We start from the raw sequence: 23921 nt of genomic DNA, 5'->3' as shown, positions 1-23921 counted from the left end.
ATTCCTATGAACTGACTTAAATTACTTAAATGCAACGCTTAAGTATAAAAATGTAAGTTGTAAAAACTGATACATGAGAACTGTGGCTTATAAGATTAGACAGAAAAATCCCAGTGGAGACAAACCCAGATGAGAAATGCGGAGAAGACTGAAAAACCCCACTCGTTAACACAGGGCATCAACATGACTGATCTTCCTTTAAGCCAATCGGAACGACAGGAGCAGAAAAACAGCTGGACCTTCTGGCTCACGGGCTGGTGCTCAATCCGCTGGGCCACGCAGCCAGGCCACCCGCGGACCGACACTCAGTCGGGTCGCTATCCCTTCCCCAGCGTGAGGTTTAAATGAAAACCGGTCTTTCTCGCGTCCCACCTCACTGCCACCGAACGCTCTGGCTCCTTTACAATCAGTTCCTACCATTACAGTAGCAGCTTCCTTCACATAAGCAAGCACTTGTGGCAAGAGCCCGCAGCCCCGAGCCTGGGAGAAGGAAGGAAAGTGAGGGGCGAATCGGCCGCACGACGAGGATGTGACATAAAGCAGCTCTGTTTGTCCTCAGCTGCTTCAAACCACAGGACAGTGCAGCCCACCCAGAGGCAGCAAAAGCAAAACTCCGCACGAGCCCCACTTGGGGGCATGTGACCTCTGCGCAAAGGCCCAAGACCGGCGACCAGCAGCTTCCGAATGCCCAAGGGTCACGGGGAGGGCTGGCCCCTCACAGCCCACCCTGCCGTCCCCCTCCGAGGCCCTGTCCTCAGGCTCTCCGCCCCCGACAACCGCACCCACTGTCCACCTGCTGCCCGACAGGGTTCCAAAGGAAAAGCCTCTGCAGGCGTGGACACCGACAACCAGACACCACAGAGGGCAGGCGGCTGTCCTGCCAAATGGAACCCCTGGCAGGGTGATGGCTGGGGGCGCTGCCCAGCGAGGCGCACGGAAAATCGGGCCTCGAGCCAACGCCGTGACCCGGAGGGGCCCCTACACTCCCCGGCTGGTGGCGAGCACTGACTCAGTCCACGCCGCACGCGTCCAGAGCACCACACCTGGGTGGTTCGGGCAGATGCGCAACCTTCTACCAAACAGTTTCTCTTCTCTACGTCCGGTTCTCCTCACGACAGTCACACGTGGGAGTCTACTCACTTGGAACGACGGAACACACTTCACAGCCATCAGTGTTGGCAGATGTAAGGCTGAGGTCTGCTCCTACCCGCCAGGTGTCACGGGAGGGGCTGAGGGCTGTGGTGCGGCCCACGGCCCACCAGCAGGGCTGCGAAAACACACCGCCCCACCGTTTGGCCACACAAATCAGACAACCACACCGAGGGCTGGAGGTCTGGGGTACAACTGAAGTCTCAGACTGAATTTTACAAAAAGGTGTATTGAAACATGAAAACCTAAACGCCCCCTGAGCATTTAGACTTAAAAGAGCAACGAAAGTTGACTTTGTGGACTGCTGCCCACGCCGGGGCCTTGGGGCCGCTTTTTGAGCCTCGAGGGATCGCCAACCCCAGTGTGGGAAGGAACAAGGGCTGACCACGTGTGTGTCACGTGCCCGAGATGCTAACTTCACACGAGAATAACCGAACCAGCCGTTCCCTGGCTCCCGTCAAAAACACGACACTGTGCTTGAGGTCACAAAAGAAGAAGTAACAAAACTACCCGGAGTGCCCGAGCCACATCACTCGAACGAGGAAGACCCCCCCCCCAAGCTCGGCAGCTGAAACTGGAGGACGCAGGCCCAGGAGCCAGCAGCCCCCAAACTGGTCTAATCTCTTTACAGAGCCGACTGCAGCCTCTAGTGGCGTGAGCGAGAATACACCACTCTCGGTAACAAAAAGAGCATTTGAAATTGCCAGAAAGAATGGTCCAAGTCCATTCCCTGACTAACCTGGGCGCTCACTGCTTATCCACTGAAATCTTGGAATGAGTTTTCTTTAATGCATGAGAACCGTAAGCAAACAAAAAAGAATAAAAAGAACCATTTCTCATGCCAGTTTCTGAAGCTTCCCTCCCGCCCCAAGGCCAGGGATCTTTGAAGAGCCAAGTGGAAAATCAGGTGCCTTAAAAGCATCAGATCCTTTCCCCACAACCCCAGTGCCATCCACACTGGCCTGTCAGTGTGCAGTGGAAGGGCCCTGGGCCCAGGGGGCACCGGCCACATGTGCAAGCCCCCACTCCAAACCTGGGTGTCCTCACTCCAAACCTGGGTGTCCTGCACGACCGCACGACCGAGGGTCTCATCTCGAGGGCAGAGGCTTTATGTCCAGCCTGATCGCTCTGACGGGAGCTCAGCAGGTTCTTTGGAACGCACATCTGAGTCCCGATTTGGCTCACACACACCCCCCACGTCACCGAGTCCGAGGTGCACAGCACGCCACGCCTCAGAGAAGCAAGTGCAGCCACGAGGTGCCCTGACCACACACATCACCTCACAGGCTGCCCTTGCTCTGTCCCCTGAGCCTGGGAAACAGGGGTTCACGCTGCCCCAAGCATCTTCCGTCTGAGCAGCAGCGTGCAGGGAGCTAACACGCATGCGATCCCACACAGCAGGAGAGCACTCAGTTCTCACAGCTCCATGTGTTTTCAGTGTCAATCACGCAAGGACGAGCCTGAACAGCGATGCTAACCTTTCCCCTTGTAACTCCTGTTCCCGCCATAAAGCAGCTTCTCAAACGAGAGTTTCAGCTGCAGACAGGAGAAACTGGCCATCGGGGACCTCCCACCCCTCCTCCCTGCCCTCTCCGCGCTGTGCCTACTCTTCAACCTCCCAGGGCTCTGGCCGCTACACCTGAGAGACTACGGGGCCAGAATGCGGTAAAAGTGCCTTCATCGTGGCCGATTTACACCTGCACACACGTGAGGCTCTGGGAGAGCGGAGGGGACCCCGTTATGGTGAGGCGCATGCCCCTTCCACTCACTCAGCACCCCTTAACAGTCCTGCAGAGAAAGCCCCGCTGTGCCTCCGGGCAGCCGAGTCACGAGGGGAGGGCGAGAGCAACAGACGCGGCCGGGGAAGGGCGCTACCTGTGTCCCCGGATATCGGACTGGTCGCACACGCCTCCGAGCGCGATCCTGTGGAACTCCCGGCCGAGGGTCTTGGCCACGGACCTCCCCACGCTTGTCTTCCCGACTCCAGGGGGGCCAACGAAGCACAGGATGGGGCCCTTCAGGTCGTGCTTCAGCTGCCGGACAGCCAAGTACTCCAGCACCCGCCTCTTCAGCTTCTCCATGGCGTAGTGGTCGCTGTCCAGGAGGGCCCGGGCCGCGCGGATGTCCAGGCGGTCTGCGGAGGGACCCGACAACATACCTGGCGTGAGCGCGCGGAGTTGGGGGCGGAAGGCTCCCCTCAGGCCTGGCGGGGCCCAAACATCGCTCGCGAAGAGAGGGGCGCAAGGGCAGACTCGGACCCCCCACTGCCTCTCCGGGGCAGACCCGACCTGGTGGCCCCCCTAAGACGCAGTCACCACAGAAACAGGAGGGGCTGCACCCAAACGTGAGGAGCTGACACTCCCACCATTTTCTCTGGGACGGTTTTCTGGATACAGGTTTCTACGGAAACAATTTCTGCACATTCTGTCTGTTCGGGCACTTGCTTTCGAAGTGTTTTTTCCTCCTACTACTTCTGTCCTGTGTGCTCATGCCAGAAACCCCGATGGCATTCATCAAAAAGAGTCACCTGTCACCTCCCGCCCCAAGACGGCACCGCTGCCCCCTCTCTGGTAGGTGCTATTCCAGGTTCTCGGCGTGTGTCTCCTACGTCCTGCTTTTCAAAGCGGCAGCCTCATGAGACCGGGTTTGGCGAGGGGTTTTCTCACCCAGTACACTACGCACATCTTCCCGCGTCCAATGTATTCCTCAGTGGTACTGGAGTGGCTGCGTAACATCCCGTCATTTACGTATGTGTGCTCATTTAACTCATTCCCTGCGGCCGCGCGTTTAGGTTCTCTACAGATCTCACAGTTACAAAGCACTCTTCCCAGTGCCTCCTTTTAGCTAAATCTCCACATTTACCTGGCATTCTTTCCTTTACCTGGTCTTCTATAGACAGAAGTGCAGGAGGAAAAAAACACACTAAGACACAAGGACATGCCCGAGTCCCGCTGATCACGGCGTCACCAGAGGTGTGAGCTGGGCTGTTTCCGAACACAAGCTTTCACCAGGTTCCCTGACGCGCTGTGTACTTAGAACACTCTCACAGATGAAACGGCAGGTCGGGGAAGCCAAAATAAATGGCTCCACGGGCAGCAGTCGGGGTGAGGCACGGCCGCCGGACCACATTCCCAGAGAAAGGGGGGGAGAGGGAGGGAGAAGCGCACACAACCCACCCTTTCCCCGGGTGTTCGGGACTCGCTGGTGTTTTTCACAGGAGAAGAATGTCTTTCAGTAAGAGTTCAGCTCCCGAGACGCTGTGTAAAACCCCAGCTAAGAAGCAACACACGTAATTTAATTGAAGGACTATTGATTTCAGTGAGTCCCGGCTGAGTGATTAGGCTTTGTTCAGAACCCAACCAATAAATGTGAATAAACCAAAGAGTGGAAGTTCCCCAACTGTTTGCTCAGCACTGACCTTGGCACTGAGACCTGGCCCAACAAACTCCAAGGAAAACTCCAGAATGATTCTACACAGTGTCTCCAAAGACCAAAAAGTCCCGCGGGGTTTGCGTTAGCTGGGCCGATACGAGGACACCAAGGCATTTATTGTATCACCACAGCCACGGAGAAACCGTCTCACTGAGGTGTCATTTTGTTGGTAACGGTTTTATAATGCAACATCTATTCCTAATTAACGTCTAGTAAATTAAAAACCAAATTCTATGCAACGCAGAAAAAAAAATAATAATACTGTGAAGGAATTTCTTCCAAGAAATGTGCCAAGTAAAGAAAATTTTAAAAAGGAAGTTCCTCCGAACTTGTGAGAAGAGACCAATCCCACACTCTACACGCGTTCCTTCCGGCTGCCCTTTTCAACGGCTCGGATGGCACACTTCCTGTTTTGAATAATACAGGTGGTTACGTGGGAAATAGTTTAACCTCACTTGAACAAATTTCCCTATTTACACTGGAAGTTTGAAATGGTCCCACTGGCTCCTTCCGCTCAAGGACGGAACATCAGAAAACCTGCGCCCCCCCCAACGCTTCTGCTCCCCCGGCTGAGGGCCTCTGCTTGCGTGGCAGCAGCGCCCTGGGGCGGCACAGAAGGCCTTTCCGCGGTCTCCTCGCCGCGCCCACAGCGCAGTTAGACCTGGGTCTGCCCGGGCCGGCGGGGCCAGGCACTCGGCACACGCCTTCGCCATAGTCCCCTACTCTCTGCCCGACGACGGGCCGCGGCCTGGCTCTACAGCAGACACGTGCTCAGTTTCTGGCACGTGAGTGGCCCCCTTCCCTAGGTGTAAAAACAGTCATTGCTTTGCCCTGTGTGTATGCTGTCTTGGCTATTTTCGTAAAAAATGGGAATCAGCTCTCTGTTCAATAAACATTCCCCCCCCCCCCAAGTCGCTACACTTGTACTGCACACACCCAGTAAAAACTCCCGGAATGTAATTAATTTCACGTTGTAAACAGGACGTGTGCGAGGCAGGAAGCTGCACGCCAGTTCCCAACGGCGCAGAATCAGAGCTGCATTTCCGTGTCCTCAGGTCATCACACCACATGCCCCCTGCGTTTTTCCTCGGTCACTAGTGAAAATCAATCCTGCGACACAGGACAATGCTACCGAGAAAATGCGTGTCGTGCAAAGAGAGAGGCGTCGCAAACTCATCGGCAACACAGACGGAGGCCTATCGGTCAGGCACTGGCTGCGAAGGGAAACGCCCCTTCCTCTGCGGGGGGCCGGCAGGACTGGGCGGGTGGGCACAGGTCACTGGGGGGTCTGCAGGGTCCGGAGTGAGGAGAGGACCACCTGAACCGAATGGTACTGAGAAACACATGTTTCTCAGCTACGGAAACCCTGCTTCCTCTGAAATCGGGCACACGGGACTTGCAGGGGTGCCTCCTTTTCCCATCCAACCCCAAGACCTCGGCGCCGGGAGTTCCGTGTGCACACCGTTCACGCCAAGGGCAGGAGGACGGCCGCGGGCCAGCGTCCCCGCAGAAGCTGCGCGCACGCGTGTGGCCCACCAACGGGACCATAACCAGGCTGGTGCCAGCCAGCTCACCGGTCGTGCTCTTGTTCCAGGGAAGTTCCACCATGAGCTCCAAGTAGCTCCTTGTCAGGGTGTATTCCGGCATCGACTGAGGCATCTTTTTGAGTCTGCGGGGAAAGAACACATAGCAAACATGTTCAGGAAAAACGCACTCCATAAAAAGAAAAAACTCAGCCTTATCTCCGCTTTTTGGCCAGACACGTCACCGTATTTGGTTAACCGAATCTGGGAAGTTTTGCCTGTCTAGTGAACAAAACATTTATTCTGTTTGGAAGGTACGCTGCAAAACACAATTAAAGCGATACCTGCAAACTGGGGGGAGGGTGGGGAACCCGGGTCTGACGGTGGCCTTGAAACGTGGCCTAATCGGAGTCGGCACATCACGGAGTCTCACGTCACGTGTGGCCACGATCTCCTCACCACAGTGAGACTTCAGTGCCCTGCCCCACACAACTGTGTTTTACGTCGGAGCTGAAGTCGCACAAGGACGCTCTGGCACTGGCTGTCAAGATGCGGCCCCGACGGTGTACGCAGGGTGGCCGTGTTCTGTTCACACAGGGCGTCACTATGAAACGTCCCTCAGCTGTGCACATTGAGGCTCATAACTGTGAGGCTCAGACAGTGAGCCCTGAGTGGGGCCTGTCATGATTCACCGATACGAGACACTAAAATGTGGCTGTGATGGCAGAGGCACCCCATGGCCCACCCGAACGTCACCCCCCACAGAGAGGCGGACCGCCCCGCCCTCTGAAGCACACGGTGACCGTGGAGGACACGGTGAGCAAACAGGCATGCCGTCTACCCCCAGGGTGGCCTGCTCCCCAAGACAACAGACACGGCAGTGACCGCATCTGACGCACACCCAGCATGTGGAAGGGTGGACCCGCGCATGCTCAGCATCGCAGGAGGAGAGGAGGGGCAGTGCCGTGAACCCAGGGGCAGGAAGGCCGTGCCAGGGGGTGAGGGATGAAGAGGGGACCGTCCTCCTGACCACGGCGAGAGCCTGAGAACTGGGGAAGGCAGGGGGCCGAGAGCTGCCGACGCAGGGACAAAGGTGGACAGAGTGGTCCGAGTCCACGCTAACGAAAGAAATGGAGAGAGAGCGGAGCACCTTGCTGACCGACTCGCCTCTCAGTTTCCGATGCAGAGCAGCAGGTCCGTTGTCACGGGCGACACTTTCACACATGAAGGCGGGGAGAGCCACCGACTCACCGTCTGATCTCTTTGACACAGACCTTGTGGGCCTGCTCCGGCATGTGGGACGTTCGGATTTTTTTCTCTAGCATGACAATGTCATCGTTATCTTCCTCCTCCTCCTCGTCTTCTAAAGTGCCCGGGAGGGGCATGACCCTCCGAGTGGGGCGGACAGCTATCACCTACGGGAGAAAGGGGGGGGTGAAACCGGGTGTCAGCCCACCCTGGAGATGGACGGAGCTCCCAGCCACACTGAAGCTCACGCTCGGGCTGAGTAAACACTCTATGGCTGCTAGCGACTAGATCCTCAGAAACCAAGGTTCAGAGCAACCCCTCCCAGGCACACGCAGAGGTGAAGGTGGCAGAAAGCGACAGTCGACCACGACCACGTGGTGTGACTCTGTGGCATCTGCCCACAGCACCTTGGAGGAACATCACTGGGAAACCGACTGCCAGAGGCAACGAAAGCATGAGGCGGGGCACCCTTCTTCGCACTGCTGTCCCCGCCACTGGGCCCCGGACACACGCACCACCCACGGCTCCACAGCTGAACCGATCCCACCCTGCCTCCGACATCTCAACCTCTCCACGTGTCTGTCCTCCCCACCATCACCGCGGGTCTGTGTCTGGGACACACGGGGAAGGAAGCCTTCCTCCTCTCGGAACAGCTGCTCTGACCCGCATCCCTCCCAGGTGCCACCCCCAGCGACTTCCTTCCTGGGAAGCTCTGCCTTTCCAGCCGGGTGCGGGGCTTCCCCTCCCCTCCCCTCCCCTCCCCTCCTCCCCTCCCCTCCCCTCCCCTCCCCTCCCCCTCCCCTCCCCTCCCCTCCCCTTCCCCCTCCCCTCCCCTCCCGCGCCACACTGCTTCACCCAGGGCACTTCCTACAGGCTTCCGTCTGCACCCCGCGGACACAGTCCTTCACACAACCATGTTGAGAGCCTGCCTGTGCGCCTGTCCCATCCCTGACGTAGTGACTGAGCTCCAGCTGTCACTGCAGCAAAATGTGCTGCTGGCATTGCATTCAGAAGCCTCAGAACTCTCTTTTTTAGCCCATGACATGACCCATTTACTACGTTGAAATATAAAAAGTTAAAAATGCAAAGCAGGGAACAATAACGTAACTTTATAAAAACAGAAATGTTAAATATATACTTTTAGCCCTACACAAGCTGGTAGCAGGTAAAAGTCAATAAAGTATAAAAAACTGAAAATGCAATATTTTATTTCAGAGTGAGATTAAAAATAAAGCACATCAATAAACAAAGCTTCACCGTTGGGATGAAGCGCTTTTTCACGCAGAACCCCTCCCCACTGCTCCGAGAACAGTGCTCAGAGTCCACAAGGAGGTTGTCGACCCCAAACAGGGCCCTGAGTTTCCCATTTTTGAATACTGCCCCCACCGGGTGATTTTCTGGAAAGATTCTGAACAGTTTCTTTTTGAGTAATGACGACGTCTACTGACAGCGAGCTGCCGTTTTCTACCTCCCAATGCAGAGGGTGCCCCGGCCTGTCCTGCCTCAGACGAAGAACTGAGTTAACAGTGTGATCTCATGCCAGAAACGATTGGGACTCGTGGCGTTTGCTTTAAGCAGCGCGGTGTGTGGGAGTACACACCCCGGAAGGCTGCTCCCTCTCTCGGCTTCCTGTCACTCCTCCTTCCATCTGTCCACCCATCCGTCAGTCCGTCCCAGCAGGGGCAGAGCCTTCGCCTCCACTCTGCAGCTGTCAGACCTCTGGCCTGGCCCTTGACCACTGGCTGCGTCTCCGAGGGCCTGTGAGGACCCTCCTTTCCACCCCTGCCCGGGTCGGGCAGGGTTTCCTGATCTCAACTCTGCCCACGGGGCTCGCGGTCTTTGCCTAATGTTACGTTCCGTAAAAAAAAAGTTATACTCAGACACTCGGAGTAAACCTTTGCTGATTTTTAAACCATAAAAAACAGTGAAAACTACACACAATGTCTGGCAGAAAGGAGAATGGCTGAGTACATCATTCTTTTTTGATGATCACCGAAACAAAATCTGAGAAGAGAAAATGTTCACCTGCTCAGAAAATAAAAAAAGATTCTGGCATGAAAAAGACTAGAGGGAAACATACTAAAATGGAAAATTTTATCGGTAGCTCGATTGGTAAGAGACAATAAACTTTCCTTCTGCTGGCTGCTTTATTCCCTCCCCCCTTTTTTCCTTCAAAGAGCACCGAGTCTGGTGGCACGTGAGGACAACTGGGAACCTGGGGACGTGGGTCACTGGAAGTACTTGCCCGCTCATCCCCGTCCTGCTTGTGTTTCCTGGTTTTCTGGAGCAGCTTCAGGCCTTCGATCTGCCGCGCGAGCAGCGGGATGGTCATCTTGAAGCGCTCCTCCAGGCTCACGGCATCTAAAATCTAAGGGGACCGCGCCGTGAGAGACCCGCTCTCCCGGAGCCACGCACGCCCGAGGCCGGCGCCCACAGTCTTCACAGCTGCCCTGTGGCTAACGCGACCCAATTAACTAGACCAATCCCACTGTCTGACGCCAACACCAGAACCCCCCGAAGCAGGAAAAGGGCAGCCCGAGTTTTCATTTAGAAATGAAGCTGCGTGTGCTGTTCCAGGAGCAAGAACAAAACCCACGCTTCATATCAGCTCCTTCTGGGAATTCTCTTACAGCTGAGACTGTGTGTCAGTATTAGGTGTGAGCAAGTTCCAGGTTCAAGATATTAAAGTCTCTCTCTCTCTCTCTCTCTCTCTCTCACACACACACACACACACACACACACACACGAGACTAGAAGCGCTTTAAGCACCTCCCACGCCAAGTTGTCCGAGCGCTGAGCCCCTACACCCTCGGACTGCTACACCCAGCAGAACTGCTGTGCCCGCGCCTGCCCGCGCCAGGGACTGGGGCCCCTGCGACCCCCACCCCGCCGGCCGAACCGAGCTCCGGGGCTACACCCAGCGGTCTGTACTGGCTGCACCTGCTGGACTTGAGTGTTAAATAAACAGATGAAGTAAGGAGGGTTGTTCCATTGCAAACCAGCTTCAATGTTCTAGGACGATTCCAAAAAGCACACTGCTAAAAAATACTATAAAAATAAGTTTGCAAGAGAACTTTCATGGTTTGGGGGAAATGCAAATCTACAACTTTGTACTTGTATTCTTTTTCACTTGAAAGACACAGAAGTGGAAATCTGCAGTGAACTTGCCCTGATGGCAGTCCCCGTGAGAAACACCAGACATGGTAGTGGCAAGATCGCGGCGCCACTGGCTCAGAATCGCCGAGACAGAGTTTTTCACAGCAAACATCTGCCGTCGTCACTATTCTCTGCTTCAGCCTCCTCCGTGAACTGACAAACAGCTACCGCTGACAATGTGGTAATGGCCATCGCCTTCAGAGTGGACGTAACTACTTCCGTGAGCCGCAAGTGTCCCTGACCTGGGTCCAAGTTCACTCCCCATCTAGACCCAACCGACAAGTGGCAACCCAAGTCCGCCCTCCAGCAGGGGGCGCTACCTGGAGCTTCTCCTTGTTGCTGGTGCGGATGATGGAGGTCAGAATGTCGGGGAGCGCCTCCCTGGGAAGGCTGTCCAGGAGCTGCCTCAGCTTCGCTACGGCGGGGACAGACATGTCCAACATTTCGACCAGCTGCAAGGGGAGAGAAAGACGCCTGGTGTGAGTGCCGAGTCTCGGAACTCAGCTGCACACGTGCCATGTCTGGGCCTTGACCCCTGTGGCTGTGGTCAAGAGGTCACTGACTGTCACAGCGCAGGGTCCGTGCGGCCTCAGAGGGGTCCGTTCAGGACACCCACCAGAATGAAGAGCAAAAATGGCTCAAAGAGAAGTGCATAATAGTAATGTTTAAAAAAGTGTTATGAATTTGTGATTTTATTTTAAATTACATTGAGAAAATAATGGACATCTACAGAAAAGTGGCATCAGTGCAATAAACTGTATGTCCTTCCCTAACCTCACCAACTGTGAACACTTGCCGCACTGCCTTGCTTTCTTTCCACACTTCCACTCCCACCCGTGACCACTGCGCAGCACGGCAGAGAAGCTGCGGGCACCCTGGCCCTCGCTCCGAGAACAGGGCCTTCTCTTACAGAATCGCAGCACGATCGGTAAGTTCTGGAAGCTGAATGTAGCTGACGCTTTTCCGCCAACCAGTCAGTAGCTGAAACACTGCTCTTCAGGAGGACATTTGGGTCCACGAGAATCTGAACACGGACTGTGAACGAGTTTTGTGAATCAGCTTCCAGGGTGCATGGTGGTGTGGAGCACGTTCTGTTCAAGGCCACTTTCAGTAACAGTAGCTGGGGTCGTTGGCGGGGCCGCTGACAAAGACCCCGCCTTCCTCTGGGCACCTGGTAGGACTGCTTTCCCACCTGTCCTGGACACCCAGGTGGCTGTGAGCCCCTCCTGCCCTACAAACAGGAGGGGGAGCGCCAGCTCCTGCTGGCAGAAGCCTCACGGCCTCTGAGAGGCACTGTGCCCTTTTCCCGCCCCAGGGCAGCGGAGGCACTGTTGAGACCAGCCTCCAACTCGCCTGGGTCCCTCGCTCAGAATTGATCTGCTACTCGCTGCACCTTCCGGCGTCACCGTCGGGCACGGTGTCAGCTGGCACAGTGTCAGCTGGCGCAGTGTCTGTGACCAGACGTCCAAACCAGCGTAGCTTGTGTAACTCGGTGCCTCAACACTCTGTGATGAACAGCAGTATTTTCATTTTTAAAGTTGTTTACTTTCAATAGCTGTCTGGTTCGGAGATACTTCAGCAGCTATAAGGACAATTCTAGGAATGCTTTTTGGGAAAAATGTCCAAAGGGTTGACTGGTATGTCCTAGAATGACTCAGGTATCATCCTGGAGATGGGCAAGTTGAAATTAACGCACTGCTAAATCAGGTCAACACAGGCTGCCCTGAAACTTCACCGCCCGCCGAACCGGCCCTCTCTCGGGGCGGCAGAGGCGCCGGAGGGCAGGCGCCCCGAGGACAGGTCTGGCGGCGGCTCACCTGCACGGCGTACTTGTAGAACTGCTCCGACAGCTCGCCCAGCCCCTCCCTCGCCCCGCCACCGCGGGGGCGCTCCTCCAGCCGGTCCAGCTGCTCCACCTCGGCAACCGGGTACGGCTTCTCCTTCAGAACCTGGATGATCTGGAAGCGGCACAGGCCGGTGATCAGCAGGGTGTAGTGGGGCTTCGGCCAGTTGCTGCCCACCACCTGCACGGCCAGGGCGGCCGTCCCGATCCTGGAACACACACACAAGCACCCGCATTACAGACGTTCAGTCTACGGACACAGGCACCCACCTCCCAAGCCGCTGCCTCATCTGGGAGCTTCGCTCGGACTCAGAGAACGTGCTGCTCCGTGTGACTTGGCACCGGGGCTCGGGGGCCCGGTCGCTGCCATCGGCCCGGGGCAGTGCCTTCTCGTCAGCACCCCTTTCAAGAATTGGGTAGAATCCAAATCCTACACATTTGGATTCTTTAGGCATAAAAACATAAAAGTAGTTGACAACTACATAACTTGGTTTTCCTACCTCGGCATGAGGTAATCCTACGGCAGAGTAAGTGTTAGCGATTTAAACAGACTTACTCAGCATGATGTAAACCAACGGAAGGGTCTCTGCTCCAACACCCAGTCTGAGCTGGGACTTTCACGAGGCCTGCAGAGCTCCTACAAACCCTCAACACCAAGTGAGGTCTGGGAATTCACACACACTCTTAACCATGGAGTTTCTACAAGCGGTGGTTAAATACCAGAGGCCCACAAGGTCAAGGTCACGGTCACGGAGTGGGGGAGTTAGAGACCTACATCCATCTCCAGAGGGTACACACTGAATTCTGTTCTCTGGTAGTCACCTCGCCTGATACAAGTTGAAAAGCCTGTATTACACTTAAGTCTAAACTGCTTGTAAAACACATGATGCTGACCACATAACATACAAATTTAGTTCACAGAGAGGAAGTCCCATCCAAACTAAGCCGAAGTGATACAGAGTAGGAAGATCGATGTTCAGAAGACACTTCCAGATCCTAAACTGAGACTGTATTTTCTCTCTTTGGCCAGAGAAAAGGCCATAATTTCAGAAAGGAACTGAAGGGCCCAGAGCCCCCGACACCCTGGGCACAGTAACACTGCCCTCGCCCCTCAAACAGGACACGGCACCTGCAGACGGGGCACAGGATGGACCTGGTGCGTCTGTGCACAGGCACCACACACGTGGCCGCTCCTTGCAAACCCCTCCTGTAGGTTGCGAGTTACCTCGGCTGGACAGCGTTCCCCACCACCCTTCCAGCCCTATCACGGGCACAGGGGTAAAAACTGACTTAAACACTCGTTTCCACCAAAAAGGCAGGAAGATAGTTTGGTGGGGAGAAAGAAGCCCTACGCTTTAGAAACTGGACACGCCGTGGCAACGATCTATTACAGAGTCATCTGTGTTGTGGCTGCTGAAAGGGGGTGTCTCCCCCGTTTCCTGGAAACCAGCTCAGGCTGCCTGAGCAAGTTGGCGCAGCCGGAGACAGAGACCAGCTGAGACCTGAGTTCACTGCGGACGGAGCTCACTGATCGAGCTCTCTCAGTGCGGGAGGAGTCCAGGACTGTCCACTGGCCGCAGCAACCGGTGGGGAGCCGGGTCCCTGGCCCCAGGGGTTTGCAGCCTGGGAACCAGAGGGAGAGGGGAGGTGACCCCAATGCCCAGATCAGGAGATGAGCTTATTTATTTGGGCCGCATCACTGATCATAGGAGAGACTAAAAACGGGTTTTCTCACAATGCCGATAAAATGCTTCCGCTACCTGGGAAAAGAAGAGGTACGTACACTGCGTCCTTCCTCCTGAGAAGACAAACTCTCCAGAGGTTCGAAAGCAGGCTAGTCGGCTCTCACTCCCAGTCACTCACAGCTGACTCGAACGTGCCCCTTCAAAGAAACCCAGTGTCGCACGGACTTTGGTTCCCAGGGCACACAGAGGCTGTGCTCGCCCCGTGTGGCAGTCTGCTCAGCAGCACGGTGCCTTCGGTGACAATGCCCATCCGTTCACTAGGAAACGCTTTCTGACTTTCTCCCCAACAGACTCAGACACCCCGTCCCAGTGGCACTCCGTCTCTCTCAGCGCCAGGTGTGGGGCCGAGGCTGGTGACGCCCCCCACCCCAGGGTAGGTGGGGGGACAGGCCTGCGCACCCTCCCGCTGTCCGAGCACCTTCCATTCCTAGCAACCCTCCAGACCAGCCGACTCAGAGGAGGGAGAAGTGGGGACGTCACTAAGGGTTTTGAAAACAACATCCTATCACCTTTTTTTAAAAAGAGGGCTTGGCGCCAGGAGGAGAGAGCCGGTCAGAGACGGATTCTCTGTGCGGGTCTTGCAGGGGGAGAGGAGCCAACTAACGGGACGAGGGAGCCACAGTGTCACTCAGGAGCAGGTGCTTGGCTGTCACGTGACTGCGCTGGTGACCGGTGGCACTGTCCCCACCATCCCTGCCCTGTCTCTGGGTGTGGGGGAAGGCAGGAGAGCTCACCCAGTGTGTCGATGGGCAGCTTGAAAAAGAAAGGAAAAAAAAGAAAATGCTTTACTGGTAGCAAATGCGCTCCGCCTCTGAGCCTTCACGGCCGTACTCCCTTTGTGGGGGGGGGGGCGGCCGGTGGGGAGGAGGCCTCGCCGTGATGCCGATGGCTGCCCACTGCTGGGGGGGGTGCTGGGCGCTGTGGCAGTTTCTTGACACGAGACAGCACGAACCCCAGTGCACCGGCTGACTCCTCCCTTCAGGAGGGACTTCTCTGCAGTGCGCACTGCCGTCACCGGCATCTCACCCGCCGAGCCCGGGCACTGGAGTCAACCCCTGCAGTCCTGCCGCTGCGGTGCTAGCTAGAGCTTTGTGACACCCCAAACCCTCCGCTACCTTTCTACTACCTCCCGCTGCGGCCACTGAGTGGGCTCCATCTCGGGAAACTGCTCCTTGCTCGTCCGCCAGGTGCGCCCCTCACCCACGCGAGTCCTACACCGAGGCCACGACAGCCGCTCCCACCTCCAGGCCCACTGCCGATGCCAGACTGCCCGCCGCTCCCTCCACGGCCGCAGTCACTTCCTCTGCCGGAGTCACCCCAGGGGGCTGGAATCTCATTCTTCCCAATTCCTGCTGATGCTGACACTCCGACTTCTTCCCACGGGTTGAGAATGCCCCTGGTGGCATCAGGAAGGTGACTCCTTCCCTGGGGTTTCCACGTCGCTCTGCCCAGACCCACCGGGGGACCCCTATCTAGGAGATTATTTTCCCCAGTAGTAAGACCCGCAGGTCGGAATTACTCCTTGGTCCGCGGGCTGCAGAGTGGGCGCCATGTGAGCAGGCGTGAACGCACTCGCCAGCCTTGTCCGTCTCCGTTAGAGCTCTTGCAGAGGGAGCTGCATTACCAATAGTGGTCGTATTTGGAAGAAAATTCGGAACAGGTCTCAGCAGTGGCCTTAAACTAACCAGTGACCCGTGCTGTGCACAGGTGTGTGCGCCCCAGGGCGTGCGGTGCGTTTACCGGCACCGGCACAGTGGAGTTAGCATCACTCTGACGGTCCCCAGGGTTTCCGGGCGGCGTGTGAGCATCGGCCCCGAGGAGGGAGCCAGCCTGTCCACCTCCGGAGCTTTGAAGCCCGGCACCGACTCCTCCCCAGCCACAGGAGTCCTCATCGGCATCTTCTTCCAACAGAAGGCTCCTCTCTGCTTTGGAGACCTGCTGTTCGCCGCAGCCACCTTCGTGCATTGTCTCAGCCAGGCCTTCCGGAGACCACGCCGCGCCCCCTGGCGCCTCATGGCGTGGAGAGGGCTTCTGTCCTCAGCCCCCATGAGCCCCTCTGCCAGCGGCGAGCCTTTCTTCTGCAGCCTCCTTGCCTCGCGCAGCCTTCACAGAATTGTGGAGCGTTCGGGACTGGCTCTGGACTAGGCTGTGGATGGAGGGAAGGTGGTGGCTGGGCCGGTCCTCCCTCCAGACCACTGACACTCTCCCCATGACCAGCGACAAGGCCGTCTCCCTCTCCCATCATCTGTGTGCTCCTCAGAGCGCTCGGCACCTTGATTTCCCGCAGGAATGCCTGCTTCCCACTCGCCCGGTGTCAGCTCGAGCTGGCTTTCCACACACTTCCTCACTGAGCTTAACCCTTTCTAGCTTTTGATTTTAAGGGAGAGATGTGAGACTCCTCCTTTCACTGGAATACCCAGAGGCCATTGCAGGGTTACTCTACGGCCTAATTTCAAAACTGTTGTGTCTCAGGTAACAGAGAGGCTGTGGACAGGGAGTGAGATGGGCCACAGCCAGTCGCTGGAGCAATCAGGACACAGCCCGCCAGCAAGTTCCCACTTACATGGGTGCAGCCCACGGCACCCCAAAATGACTGCAATAGCATAGCAGCATCAAAGATCAGGGGTCACAGGTCACCAGGACACGTACAACAACGAAAAGGGCTGGGACACTGAGAATGAGCAGGCTGTGACAGAGACAGGACGTGAGCATGCGCGGTGAGGAGCGCGTACAGACACCCGCCCAATGACGCAGGGCTGCCCCAGGCCTGCACCGCGTGCACACCCAGGGTCTGAGAAGGGCCCACAGCACACACACCTGTACTTCAAAACAGGAGTTAAGCAAACAAAGTAGCCAGTTAACTGAATACTTTCCTTCTTACTAGTAGCACTTGATACATAGTAGACCTTGTATCAAGTTGGTCACCTTTCTAAATAACACACCCTTTACTGGGCATGACCAAAAAGCAACACTTCGACTCTGCCGCAGATCAGGGTCTGGACCGACCACCGGCGCTGCTTCCTCTCCAGGCTGCAGCCGTTCTGGGGATCCGCACCCTGAGCGCTGTCCTCTTTTAAGGTCCAAAGACTTTCTGAAAGTCCTAACTGGGATCTACCCTCAGATGAATGCAAATTTAGGAAGCTCTAACTAGAGCTAATCATGACACATTTGCTACTATAGAAGATTAAAATTTAAAACCTTACTATCACCAGTATTTCCTTGGTCGGTGCCGCAGAATCCTAGCAGATAGAACCAGGAATCAGGCACAGGCCGTGGGTCCAAATGACAAAACTGAACACCTGCACTACATATATGACGCATTCGTTTCCCGTTAGACAACTGCTAAGGAAACTAGTTTGGGGTCTCGGAGGCGGAGAAGGAGCCACAGGATGCAGAGGCGTAGAAACCAGCCCTGATGAACAGGAGGGCAGAGGGAGGTCAGACAACATGACCTGCATGCAGGCGGTGCAAACTCGTACACGTATTCATTAAGAAAGCAATGGGTCCCTCCGGAGCCACTAAAAATACAGCCCAGTTAAGCAGGGTGGCCTGCGGTGGCATGGGCGCTGGGTCCCAAGTCCCAGCCTGCAGGGATGACCCACAGCTCTTCCTGGGAAGAGGCCTGGCGTCAGGTACTGCTTGCACCCCAACAGGCGGAACAGGGCTGTGGTTCGGGACCACAGAGGAGCTGGTTCCGTAAGTCAACATCTGGCCCCGCTCTTCCGTGTGGCAAGGAGCCCAGGGGACAGACTGACTTCTGCTGCTCCTGCAAGACTCTGTCAGTGTCCCCTGGATGGTGTAAAGGAACAGACGGGAGCAGAGGGAGCCCCGGCCTTCCCCACGGAGACTGCCGTCTGGCAGAGCAGGTAACCCACGAGGGAAGACTGCATAGCAAAACAGAATAATGTTATGAGTAACTCGATGTCTGTGCGGGTAAAGTGGGTTTTTTTATTTTTTTAAGTAAAGAGTGCTCCAAGATCATGTCAGAGAAAAAAGACAATGGGAGCGTGGCCGTTCCACACCGACTGTCCAGGAAGCAAACAGTGTTCCTGGGAGAGCTGGGTGGTCTGGTGGGTCCTTCTGAAGCTGGAATTCTATGAAAAATTTTCTAACTTAAGTGAATAAATTTTAACATCGCTATTCATGCAAAACAAAGGCAGCAACGTGAGCCTCGAGGGCCAGAGGTCGCCCCATCTGAATCTCAGTGCCCACTTCCGGGCAGGAGGGTGCAGGGTCCAGTTACTGGTCTTTTCACAGGGACTTACATCAAAGAAATTAAAAAACCCTCCAGTATCTGGCCAGAATAATACCGACACCCAGTCCCTCCAACCTATGCTAGGGCTACACACGCCTCTGAGACTCACAGCGTGCCCACGGGTAATCACCGTGCATGCGCACAAGAGGAAGACAATGCAGAAATCAAACCCTGGCCGCTCCGATTCGACAGGCACCTAAGTGCCTGGGCACGGGAACTCAGGGAGGGGTCAACAGAGCCTTTAGGGTCGGGTCAAGAGTCAGGGGTCAGGGTAAGGAAACCAGCAACTGGTACAATTCACCAGAGTTCACTGGACCTGGAAAGTGTCACCCCAGCCTGGCTCCGGCAATCCCCGACGGACCGAAGCCAAAATGTTGGGAAAAGCAAAGTTTTCCCAACACAGGCTGATAATGGGCTGTTCGCTCTCTTGGGGTTTGTTTTGTTCAGCTTTGTTTTGGGGGATGGGGGAAGAGGCTCTAGTCTCCTTTGGGAATTTGAAGAAAGCTACTGATTTGCTTTTTAAAAAAATGTATCCAGTCACAAGGTTTTGGGTAAAAACGAGGCTGTCTTAAGGCTCCCACGGAAACCCACGGAGCCTGAGCCTGGAGGCCTGAAACTTATGTGAGGGTACCTGCAGGCAAACAAGGGGCTCTAAGGTGGAGACCCCTCAAGGCGAGCTAGGGATGGGAGGCGGGGGCCTGGGAGGTGGGTCTGAGGGGCCAGCAAATGCAATGCAAGTCACACACACAGTTTTAGTGCTCGCATGATAAGATAATCAGATACAGGCAAAAATGCTAATGTTTTGTTTAAGTGCGAAGAGCCAAAATCTTACCATTCCAGGGCCTAGTCTACAGAAAATGTAGTCCTTCAGTGGATTACTAAAGGACATCAAGTCTTCAGATCAAGTTTTCCAAATCTAGTGTGTGTGGTACATTTACGGTGCACGTTTAGGGTGAGGGGTTTGTCTGGGACCAAGGACTCTTTCAGTGAGAAAACCAGGAGAGTCCTCAGCAAATGGGGACGATGGGCCATTCCAGCGTCCCAGTCTGCACCAGTGGCTAGTGCCCACCATCTGGACAGGCAACTAACTCCCTGCCAGGCAGTGCAAAGCAGACGACACATTATTTCACTTGATCTTCCCCCACACACCCAAGAGATGGACCATTTGAGTCCACGTGCGAGAGGAAGAAAGACACAGACACAGACACAGGTCGAGTCTCCCAACCAAAGTCACACAACCACAGCCAGGGCGCAGGGCGCTCTTTTGGAAAACAGGGGCCTGAGAAATGCTCAGAGACAAGGTGCAGAGATGAGGAGCGAGCGCCAGGGGAGGAGTCAAGGGCACCTGTGAGCAGGAAAGGCCTGTTCAGAAGGAAAACAGGGAGGGGAAGAGATGGGGCAGGCACGGGAGTGTGGAAGACAGGCGGCCGCCAGTTAATGGCAGGGGTGATGCGGTTCAGGATGGGATAGAAAAAAAGGAAAACCTGCGGAGTAGCGAGTGTCACAGTCCAAAGTCTGAAGTGACAGGCAGGAAGGGAAGGAAGGTAGAGAACGGAGCGGCCTGGAAAGTTAAGACCTGGGGGTGGGAGGTGGCGGTTCGTGAAGGGGGATTCCGATCAAATTGTTCGCAGTGACAGCTCACTGTAGCGTCGCACTGCCTCCTGAGCTCTCTCACTGAGCGGTCGCGAGCGGACACCAGTCGCCTCTACTTCACCTGTTAGGGGGCAGCACCCAGCCGCGAAGGCCGCCCCTCCCCCCTCAGGAGCCGCGCCGGCCGGGCCGGGGTCAATGTGCCACCGCGGGGCCGCGCGCCCACCTGTGCAGCGGCGGCAGGTCCTGAGCGTCGCTAGCCGGGTCGGGCGTGTTGGGGATGACGCCCAGGATGGTGCTCTGCAGCGACGTGCCCTTGAGCAGGCGGCTGCGCACCAGCTGCAGGTTGCGGGCCGAGTCCACACTGATACGCATGGTGGAACCCGGCAGCAGCACGCCCTCGTGGGTGAGCAGCAGCGGCAGGCGGCTAGGAATCTGGATGGGGCTCACCGACGACATGGCGCCGGCCGTGGGCCCGGGCACCTCGCACCACGGAGTACAGAGAGCTCTACGCGTCCGACTCCGGAGCTGCCGGCCACGGGCGCGCACGCACTTCCGGCCCCGGGCTACGGCCCGCCCCGAGGCTCAGACGCAGCGGCGGCGCGCTCGCCACTCGCGGGGCCGCGCGGCCGAACGCGCGTCGTAATTACGCGAAAAGAGGCGCAAATGCGTCTCACCCCGTGCGATACACCTCTCCTCGCCTGCCCACCCGCGCCTGCTTTCTCGTGGGACTGGGACGATCGAGTGTAAATTCTAGCTACTCGAGATGTTTTTAAATGATAATGGGAAAACATACAATAAAAATTTTTAAAGAGGAAGTGTTTTAAACCTTTGATTCAAGTTGAGTTAAGCTGTACAAAAGCGTTGCAGAAATCTAATGACAAGGTCCCGTGCGTGCATCTTCTGTTCAACTTCCTCTGCAATTATCTTACAATGTCACAGTTTAATGAGAGCAACCAGGCGCTGAGTCATTGTGCTCTGAGCTAAGACATTACTTAAATGTTGCCCGTTTTCTGGCTACTGCCCTTTTTTTCTGGCTGAGGAACCCACATTTCATTTAGCTGTGACGCTTGCTCAATCAGTTTGGTTTTCCTTTTAAAACCTTGGTAGTTTTTAAATGTTTTTGGTCCATTGTTTTGTAGAATGTTCTTCTATTTGGGATTATCGGCTGTTTTCTCTTGGTGGGGTCAAGAGAAAACATACGCATTTTGGGGAGAAAGACCACGAAAGTGGTGTGGGGACTACAGACGAGGAGGAGGCCCTGGCGGGGAGCCTCGCTCTTCTTACTCCAGGCCTGATGCAAGCGACTGCAGGTTTCAACTTGCATGAAAACATTGCCAGGCTTATGTTCTCAAAAGAGCGTTTTTGCTGCAGTGTGAAGAATGGAGTGTAAGGGTTTAAGGTAAAAAACAGGGACGCCAGTGAGGAGGGGGTTGCGCCTGTTGAGGCAATAGGTGAGAGTGATCAGGGGTCACGCCATGTTCCAATGTAGCTGCAGCAGAGCACGCTGGTGGATTGGACATGGCGAGGGAAGGACAGCCACTGTCAAGGGTGTCTCCTAGACGGGGACGGAGCCTCTAGGGCTTAGAGGGAAGTTCAGGGGCGACTGAAGATGCTGAATGGTGTCCCTGGATGTGCACCGTGCGTCCTCTGATCGACGCTGGGGGTGGCCCAGGACCACAGGGGCTTACCTCTTCATCGAGGTCTCTCCCAGGGCACGGGGTGGGGGACGGCATTTTTGAGGCTCCCGGTGTTTTAACAAAGAACTTCAAACACCAGTGCATCTTACAAACTTCGCAGTGTATTTTTTTTAAACACGTGTTTAACGCTTTTAATGCACACGCCCCCGCCACCACCATCAACAAACCTTCCCAGTGTTTTATTCCCATAACGATGGCTGGATCAATTACTTTCTGAAATACAGTTTCAGACCCACCATAGGAGGTGTACAGTGAGAATGGGCCCGTGTTTAAATCACTTGCTCGGCGAACACTTCCCTTTCACCCTTTTGGTGCATCTCTGCGCTGGGATAGGTCAGTCCACTGAGGCCAAGGTCAAAATACAGACGCGAGGCCTGCAGAGCGCATGTGCAGCTCTCCTGCTTCAACGGGCTCTGCGACTGCTTCTTGCTTGCGGCCAGCAGGCATGCGTACTGAGCTTCTGCTACGTGCTGGCGCAGTTCCAGATTCCAGCGTCAACCAGCGCTGCAAGGAGCTGGCGGGAGGATGCTCTCGGCAGAGATCAGGATCAGAGCAAAGATGAAGGAGGGAAGGAGCCTCCCAGTGTCTGGGACAGAGGAAAGGTGCAGGCAGTGGCATGTGGGGGCTCAGCAGTCGACCCCGAAATGGCCAGCGATGGCCTCCAGAAGCCATTGGAACTGGCAGAGGGAGTAAAGCTAAGAGCCAGGAGGGTAACCGGCACGACCTGCCTGGGTGAGAGACGTATAGGAGGAGGAAGGTCTGACCTCCACCTCCTACCAGGCCTAGCTGGCAGGTGGCTCTGCCCTGTGGCTCTGGGCACCTTCTGGCCTTGGACCTGGGCCACAGTTTACCTTGCTCCGGTGCCCCCTTCCTGTTCACAGGCCATTTCAACATAGGCAAATAGCCCACATCCAAACCAAGTTCACAGCCATGACTTTGGTCCCCGGGGGTTGGGGAGGACACAGGCTGGAAGCATGGTCCCTCTCTGTTTTATTCCCAGCCATGTCCTGGTTCCCACCCTGCCTGCAACGACTGCCTTGCCACTAAGTAGAGTGAATGACCTTCAGCTCTGACTTTCTCCCGAGAGGAAGTCGGGAGGCCAGGGAATTTCTCAAGAGCTGCTGAAGGAAGCTCTGGCTCTGGAGGGAATTCTCCTGGCCAGTCCAGGAACCAGAGCTGGGCCCCTTCGGGTTGGAAGGCGGCCGAACTAACACGGAGCTAAGCCCCAGGTACGCTGGAGCGAGTGGCTGGTGTTCTGCAAACATAGCGATTTCGCAAGTTCGCATCGCCTTCCCTGTCCCTTGGTTTACTTTTCCCTGGAGTTTCTTTCCCGGACCCGCCCCTCACAGCCCCACCTTGGACAGCCTCATTGCCTCTCTGGACATGTGACTCTAAAGAGACCAGGTGAAGAAACCACACTGCAGCTGAAAGGAGGAAGAAAGGGGAATTTCTTGAGCTGCTCCCTAAGAACCTGGCCTTCCTCCTGAAAACCTCCCTGCTGTTTAGTGAGGAAAAAGCAGATACTGATGCTCCCTCCCCATTGTAAGATCTGGTTCCAATCCAGTCACTGAAACAGCTCCGTGAGCAGTGCCCTGTGAAGGCTCGGTCTCAGATGCGGGGTCCTGGGCACACTGTCCTTGGCTCCTCAGCTTTCCCAAAGAACGTCTTTTGTCCACCTGGTCACCGAGTGACCTGCTGTCACTGGAGGATCTGCTGGAGGCTTCAAGCAGCTTTTGGCTTGCTCATGGCCTGGTGCTGTCCCCAGGGTGGCTAGGCCTCTCTTGGCACCAGACTCCCCTCCCATGGTTCTCATTTATTTGCAGTCTGGGTGGGCCATTAGGCCCCACGGGCAAGGCCTTCACCCCGACTTCCAGCTACTTCTTGCTCCCACCCGCGTCTCGGGGGAGCCAGGAAAGCGACTCCCAGGCACAGCCAAAAGGAGCCCGTGGAGCACACGGGAGTGAATTGGACAAAGATGTTCCTGATGAGAAGATTTATTTTAAAAGTGCCACTTTTTCTGGATAGATGTGATGGTGGTCTGGTCATTCAGGTCCGTGGGACCGACTGTCAAATTCTCAGGGACTTTGAGGGCCCCATTGTTAAATGCAAGCATCCGGAGAAATGACAGACACGCTTCCTGAATATACTCTGTCAAAGACAAAGGGAGGACTCCAGGTTCATCTCTCCCCCGTTATTTTACTTCATTTGGCATTCTTGAGGCAATTCATGCACCTTGGGTCTGCACAGTGGACAGGCTGCCTGAAGTCTGACCACCCCTCT

At 55.8% G+C, this 23921-nt stretch overlaps 2 protein-coding genes across 2 annotated transcripts in view; one reads left to right on the top strand and one right to left on the bottom strand.

The window, feature by feature from the left end:
• The window catches only part of LONP2 (lon peptidase 2, peroxisomal), a 42182-nt gene extending 21677 nt beyond the window's left edge, over positions 1 to 20505 (bottom strand). Inside the window, exons 1-7 of the mRNA XM_037144797.2 lie at positions 20168 to 20505; positions 12326 to 12560; positions 10829 to 10960; positions 9598 to 9720; positions 7356 to 7519; positions 6156 to 6250; positions 3025 to 3283 (exon numbers count right to left, since the gene is read on the bottom strand). Coding sequence (XP_037000692.2) covers positions 3025 to 3283; positions 6156 to 6250; positions 7356 to 7519; positions 9598 to 9720; positions 10829 to 10960; positions 12326 to 12560; positions 20168 to 20400 — 1241 coding nt within the window. The 5' untranslated portion in view covers positions 20401 to 20505. The remainder of the gene's footprint in view (positions 1 to 3024; positions 3284 to 6155; positions 6251 to 7355; positions 7520 to 9597; positions 9721 to 10828; positions 10961 to 12325; positions 12561 to 20167) is intronic.
• ABCC11 (ATP binding cassette subfamily C member 11) overlaps positions 17903 to 23921 on the top strand; it is a 42627-nt gene continuing 36608 nt past the window's right edge. Inside the window, exon 1 of the mRNA XM_037144806.2 lies at positions 17903 to 17962. The gene's annotated coding sequence lies outside the window, so the exon portion shown is untranslated. The remainder of the gene's footprint in view (positions 17963 to 23921) is intronic.

Source organism: Artibeus jamaicensis, unplaced genomic scaffold, assembly GCF_021234435.1.
Source record: "Artibeus jamaicensis isolate MK-2021 breed Jamaican fruit bat unplaced genomic scaffold, CSHL_Jam_final contig_755, whole genome shotgun sequence".
In the NCBI taxonomy this organism is placed as follows: domain Eukaryota; kingdom Metazoa; phylum Chordata; class Mammalia; order Chiroptera; family Phyllostomidae; genus Artibeus; species Artibeus jamaicensis.
The sequence above is the reverse complement of the archived record's forward strand: the minus strand, read 5'-3'. Positions and strand labels throughout refer to the sequence as shown.